A 7,176-nucleotide genomic window follows, 5' to 3' on the forward strand; every position below is an offset into this window, starting at 1 on the left:
GGGTAGAAGTTGGCGTTGTTGTAATTTGGTGCTATATAAATAAAATGCAACTGAATTGAATGTAGCTGAGTTTAAACCATTGGGAAGAAGAATCAGTGTTGGTCAGATTTTACTGAAGTTTTTATCAAAGTCAAAGTTATCGATTTGTGGGCAGTAACCCTTGAGCGGTGATGGATCGTGAGCCTGATGAGCTACTACAGCACTGACATCTTTTGGCTTGAGTAAATAGCTAACATGATAAATTAAAAAATATATTGTGTAGCATTATGTTGATCAATAAATTGTTGTTGTTTTTTTCAGCTCTAAAATTTACATCAGATTGTTTTCATCATTGCTTCATTACAACATTCAGATGAGACATTTAGAGTAAAATTCATATTGAAAGTCTTCACTAAATACCTTAAATATGGAGCACAAGATGCCAGCACTGGCTTTCAATTAGAAAGCTAAGCGGCATTTACGTTTGCATTATATTCATATGGGAACACCCGCTGACTCACAACATTAGCAACCAATCTCCATCCCTGTCCTCAGTTTGGGTCCAGCACACTATATGTTTTTTTTTTTTTGCGGGGGGAGGTTGAAAGCCTTCCTCGGGGGGGCTCACAGAGGTGAAATAATTCACCAACTGCATTCCACTTAACCTCAGCAGAATGTTGGGGAGGGATTTCTGGAGGAAGGTGTAGTCCCTGACTGGGGGAAACTAACCTTTGGGAGACAATGCCACCACTCTCTCCCTGCTCAATGAGTCCTTTGTGCTGGGAATTCTCTGATTGGGAAAACTGATACACCAGGTAGCAGGTTGTTTTTTTTATGTATACACCTACTCTGTCAACCTGAAGCCTTAATTTGAGAAATTTGATTTGTTTTCTGATGTCACATGAGCTGTCACAGCACTCCTGGCTATAAATTATTTTATTAACTGTGGCACAACTTGTTTGTCCATCAGGAGCAGTTAATCGTTTTTATTTTTTATTTTTATGTTAAACACATTCATCGCCATCTAAAAACTTCATTTTCTTTGTGTTCAACTTCATCGCTCTGATTTTATTTTTGTCCATCAAGCGTTGCGTTTGCGGTGTTGGTTTGGGAGGGGTTCGGTGTAGGTCCAGGGTCGGGTATAACCGTGACTGTGCATGCGGGTGTTATCGGGGTGTCAGACACACTCAGTAGGCAGTGAGCGCACAGCTATCCCCTTTCCTTTCGGATGAGGCTGCGGCCTCGCTACCCCAAGAGATCAGAGCTCTGCAGGTGGGTCACAGCCTCTCAAGTGAACACATCTGACACAGCCTGGCTTTGAGTAACTATAAACGTGTTCTCAAACCATAAACTAGACTAACTGAGATGGATACACCCCAACAATTCCTTGGAAAAAATGGGAAAGGGAAGAAAACAACACTGGGCAGGAAGGATTAGTGGCGAGAAAGAGTAGAGGCAAGGGTTAAAAAAGAAACCAGAGAGTCAGCGTATCCGGTGAAGTTAGCAGTTAGTGGGTCTAAACAGAGCCACAGTCTCAGGGAAAGACGTGGGAAAATTTACATTTTAACTTTTTGAGGTGCTCATACGTTCAAGTAAATAACTGGAGAAATGAGAGAATGAGTCGATGAAATGCCAAAACAGGAGAGCTCAGCTACATGGTGTCTCTTGGCCTCACAGTCTTGTAATTTCCTCCGCAGGAATCAAAGAATGCCAAAATGACAGTTGGAATGTCGGCTTCTTATCACCTGCAGCATTGTTTGCCCCATTATACCATGCTTACCACCTTAAATGAAGCCTCTTTGGTAAATGGCTTCTCTTAGAATGGCACTTTGTGCACTGTGGCCTTAGTGGAGAATTCCCAGGGTGGACTGCAAGTTTGGCCAGAAAATCCCAGGGCCAGGGCAGCGGCTTTGTGGAGGAGTTTTGGGGAGGGAAGTGAAATTGCTTTGATTGGCCCAGCTGTTACAGTAGCTTTGAAAGCACAGGCCTTTTCTCCTGGATTTTATTTAATCGTTCCTAGGGCCTTATCTCGAACACGCATTCCCCTGAGATGGCTGAGAGCTTTCTCACGGCAAGCAAGTGGCAGACAACTCGGTGTTTCTCTGCCTCTTAAACACTCATAGCTTGTTTCCATAACCCTGAGTTTAAAGTCTTTTTTAAAAAAAATCTGAAATATCTTAAATATACTTGCTGTTTCTATTTCACACCTGCACTTCATCTAAGAAGGAAAAAAAGAGGATGTATAACCTGTGAGTCTGAAAAGTGAAGCCAGTGTTGAACAGCCTTTTACCTGCATTCTTCATAACAGCCAGCAGAGGGCACAAAGAGAAGTCTTGTCCTATACAAGTCTATAAGAAGATTGCCCTGCTTTTAACTTGATTCGTGACCTCATGAAGCATTTTCACAATGACTTTATCATCTCTGTCTTTAGTTTTAAGTGTTATTTTGTACAGCTTGTTGTTAAATTTCTAGATTTTGATTCCATTTAGAGTAAATCAGTGCTAAAACACAGTATGATTGTGACATCAGAGGGCAGGGTGGAGCCGTAGACCAAGCTGCTCTTTGAATGTCGAAATGAAGCCTACATCCTATCATTAGTACAGGGTGTATGTTATTTACCATAGCAACAATGGGGGGGGCAAAGAGACACTGTGGTCTACCTTAAAAATGCCATTATGTGTTATCATGATTTTTTGGGCAAATATTTTTCCATATATTTGTAGAATAACATGCAGGCATGTCTGACAAACTCATTTTTCAGTTAGTTTTGGCAAATATTCAAAAATTATATGCATATAATGAGCTAGTTAGCGGTTAGCATACCCTGGAAAATCCTCCTTTCTGAAACTTAGAACGGGTGCATTTATAAAAGGGTCTTAATGTTTTATTCAGAATGACCTGAACTGAGTGAATGAATTCAGCAGGAAAGTGTTTCTAGAGGCCAAGCCTGAGGGCTGTTTTCCCATAGACTCGTATAGTACCAGTCTGTTTGCAGTCATAGATATCACTACCTCCTTGCAATTATAAAAAAATAAAGATTTAAGGGGTTTTTCACACCTGCACTGTTTAGGCCGTGTAAATCAAATTCTGGTATTTTTTTATTTAATTTATAGTCAGAACATAATCTGACCTCCACCCAACCCCAACTATCAGGTGTGCGCTGCTAGTTTGAGATAAATGCCTCCTCATAGTCAGATGTGCTTTGCATCCTGGGATGCGGCAGAAGACCATACACATGCAGAGAGCTCAAACTGTAGCAGCTAGCTGTGGAATAAACCAAAGGTCCAGAAGACAGCATTTCCCTTCATTGGCCAATAAGCAGAATGCCTGCTCTACCACGGTTTGTGGTGATGCATTTTTGGTTGACTTGGAGTTTTCTCTCTGTAAAAAGAAACAAAGCCATGAGTAAAAGCCACAAGTTTACAAATCCATCAGCTGATTAAGACTAAAGAAACTAGAGGTGTTAAAACACCCTGAGATACTTTGCAAGGGCCTCACTTTTCAGAGACTATGTAGTCACTGCCATGTCTGAGAAACACCATACTTTGTGTGGTGGATTTCAAGTGTATGTCTTGTAGGAGTTTGTGTGTCTTTGCTGTATGCTGATGTCATTCAGTTGAGCTGATAACAAATAAAAAATAACACGAGCTCTGCTTTGTTGCAGGTACCGTATCCTCGTGTCCAAATATGGCCACCTGGCTCCACTGGCTGAGGTAGACCTGAGACCCAGCCTCACCATGGTGGTTGTTCGCTGGGGTGACAGGGTGGAGACAGTCAGCCTCCGTCTGGAGCAAACAGTGGGTGACCTAAAAAAACACCTTAAGGGTCTGCTGCAGCTGCCCAATGGGATGAGGCTCTTCTACATCGACCGAGAGATGTGTTCAATGTTTGGACCAGAGGAGCTGAAGTGCGGCACCCGGGCCCTGCATTCCTACGGCATTCGAGACGGGGACGAGATCCTGGTAGTGCCCAGGGACAAAAGCCGCTGCAGCTCCTCGGGTCTTTGAGTCGGGAGGTTCTCCACTTCTGGATGACTTGGATTGGAGGAATTGTAGAAATGATAAATTACTGGATATTACGCTTTTGACTTGAACCCTTTTTTTAGATATCAAAAAAAGGGTGGGTGTTTTTGATGGTAAAGAGGTTTGCTGTCTAAAATCTTGATCACATTTATGCAATAGTACATTTGCACATAGTTGTTCGATATTTACAAAGACTTGAATGCAAGTCGCACATTTCTATGCTTCATGTGGCTTGAGCTACAAGTGCAGTTTACATCTTATTGATGAAGCATAAAAAAAATATCAAAAAGTTCTAGGACTGCTCCCTTAATGGCCGAAAAACCATACCTGACTCGAAATTTGGCCGTTCTCCCCTTCAGGGTCTTCCACATGTGCACCTCTGGATAAATATCAGTCTTGTTATGACCACTTCCACTGGTTCTTCTGTTTGCTGGATATCTTTTGCAGTCAAAACAGCAGTCATTCAGCTTGAATTTAATTTCTGAGAAAACAATGGAAATTGCAGGAAGGCTTGACTTGAGACTTGAGAGCCATGTGCCATGCATATGTCATATGTGTTTACAACCCAGGTCCTTCCCCTTGAATATTGTCCATCAAGACATTATAGTAGATCTCATGGTCTTTAATAGTGGACTGGCTGACCTTGGAGGATGCCAAGAACGTGTGGGCATCCTCCTCTCTGCTATTTTTACCTGATGTTGAACTTTTAGGCTTGAAAACTGGACTGTTTGTTGAAAAACAGTTTGTTTAAGCAAGTCCAAAGAAAGGCAAGTGCAGGTGGTAAGAGCGGGCGCATCCAAAGAAAGCCACCGCACTAACGTGATCGGGATAGGCACAAGAACACAACCTCGAAGGGGAGTTCAGCCAAATTTATATCTGATGTGTTTTTAGATTTTTAGGGGCTGCAGAACATTAAGATCATACTTTCCTTCATACAACTGTCTTTAATTTTTTTTTAAATTGTTTCCCTTATTATGAATTAAATGCATAAATTGCACACCAATTTTAAAACTAAAATCACCTTATAATTAAAGCATTTGAAGGGTTAAAACAGACCTTCTAATCCCTACTGTTGATATTTCTGCACCAAACTGAGAACGAATTAGTATTTTTAAAGAGTGAATACATTAAAATTAGGAGACAAATATAAATTATACACGATTTCAGATTCAAATTCATTGGATATCAGAAATGCCCTTTCTGAGAATACATTCTGCCACTTTCATTGCACATTGTTCCTCCGTAATGATTACACTTTGATCAGCATTGTCATTTTTCTCCATGTTTCTTTTGTAAAAGATGAATTGATGCCTGTTCGCTATAAACTGGCTGCAGGAGATTTTGTACAGTCTGGGCTAAAATTGTTCCAACCTATTACGTTCTCCAGAAGCAACCATGATGACAAAAATAAATAAATAATAATAATAATCATACTGCAATGATTGCAACTAATCAGGCTTTAAACATGGTCTTGATTTTTTTGTAGTGCCAAGGTTTTGTAAATTGGGCACCATCCATATTTGCACTGCATTAAAAAAAATTACGTTTTATTTACATTTTCATGATGATGACAGCCTAAAAGCACTGCTCTACTTTTCTAACCATTATTTAAGTGGAGAAGATTTTGTTTTGTTTTGATTTCCTGCAGGAAGAGTTTGTAGATAAGCAGCACATGTAATTCCCTACTTAGACTTTCTCCACGCGATTGTAGTGAAATATCCCGGAATAACCTGCAAGCTGATGCATAAATGCCATGTGTTGGGTGTAACGTGCACGCGCACACCCGCACACACACTCGGATACCTCTCAGTCGAGACGCCCTGGCAGAAAGACGAGACATGTCTGAGGTGAGCTCGGGTCTGGGACAGAGAAAAGAAGGAGTGTTGATGCTCAAGTTACCGCAGGTCTTCTGGCTGTCCTGCGCATGAATGGAGCGCAAGAGCAGCTGAGAAGCGCTGAGGCTCACTCTGTATGGTAACCACACACCAGCTGCTGTGTCACGGACACTTCCGCTGGATTTAAGTTGGAACAGGTTCACCAAACAGCTTCTTGGCCCTCACCGGTCCACCCGAGTCTCTCTCCTTTACATTTCCATCTCACAGACACCCAAACTTTTAGTTTGCGCTGTTTCGCAGGTCCTGGTGTTGTGAGCTTTCAGCAGGAATTTTTCAACCCATCTTATCGCCTGAACATTTATTTTACTTTAGCTGACGAGACTTTGGCTGTTGGTGTCTGCTGTGTTTTACCAGCTGGAGCATTACAGATGTAGTCACTTAAACTATGTGTCATAACAATACTGGTGCATTTTTTTCACGTGTTCGTTGGTAGCAAGTGAAGTTATGTGGAGTTAAGTCATTGTTGCTGTGGTTCTTTCTCTAATGTAGACTCTAATTAGAGCTCCCAGGTCAAAATGCTTCTCTTGAGCGTCCGCAAATAAAGTGTTTTGTTGTGCTTATGCAAGCATGTGAACATGTGCTGGGGTGCACTTGTCCTGCGGCAGGCTCACAGTGCCATCTGGACTGACAGATTTTCTTTGTGTAGTAGATGACTGGAGATCTCTTTGTTTTGTTGACTTTTATTAATCTGTATTATGATGAATGGGCTGTTGAGAAGTGCTGGGATAAGTGTGAGGGGTTTGTTTTGTTTTGTTTGGATCATTGTGAGGTTGGTTTGCACAGTCTCATATGTCTTTGTTTCTTTCAGCATTGCATCATTTGCAAGACGTGTCATTTCAGGGAAACGATGTTGTTTTATGGGCATTTGTAATTTTGACATTTCTAGAATATTAACTGCGCCTGTCACCTTTTTATCTATCCTTCAGTAATACCAAAACAGAGTTTATTTACAGATTTTAAAAAGTTAAAAAAAATTGATGATCTAAAGTTCACTTTGCCTTGTGCTGGTTAGAGTGTGTGGTGTCTAATTTATATTTCGTTTGCTCTCTGTATTGCTTTTCTTCCGTGCACTTTTAATTCTTGTTTGCATTACTGCAATCTTTCTATACCTGTACTGTATAATGGTGCTTTAACTTCTCTTAAATAAAAAAAATAAATACTGATTGTTCCAGCTAATTGCAGTGTTATCTTTTCATAATAATTCTGCAGTAATAGTCAATACCTATAGTGTGTGGGGGGATTTTTTTTGTGTTTAGTTTTTTGTTTTTATCTAATTCAGG

General features: G+C 40.8%; 1 protein-coding gene across 3 annotated transcripts in view; it reads left to right on the forward strand.

The window, feature by feature from the left end:
* LOC102209612 (tubulin-specific chaperone cofactor E-like protein) overlaps positions 1 to 7,059 on the forward strand; it is a 15,767-nt gene extending 8,708 nt beyond the window's left edge. For all 3 annotated transcript variants that reach the window (XM_005725356.2, XM_005725358.2, XM_005725357.2), the window contains exon 9: positions 3,644 to 7,059. In XM_005725356.2, the coding sequence (XP_005725413.1) occupies positions 3,644 to 3,986 (343 nt within the window). In that variant the 3' untranslated portion in view covers positions 3,987 to 7,059. The remainder of the gene's footprint in view (positions 1 to 3,643) is intronic.
* The last annotated feature ends 117 nt before the right edge of the window (positions 7,060 to 7,176 follow it).

The sequence above is a fragment of the Pundamilia nyererei genome, unplaced genomic scaffold, assembly GCF_000239375.1.
Source record: "Pundamilia nyererei isolate P.nyererei 1_Seehausen unplaced genomic scaffold, PunNye1.0 scaffold00015, whole genome shotgun sequence".
Classification (NCBI taxonomy): Eukaryota; Metazoa; Chordata; class Actinopteri; order Cichliformes; family Cichlidae; genus Pundamilia; species Pundamilia nyererei.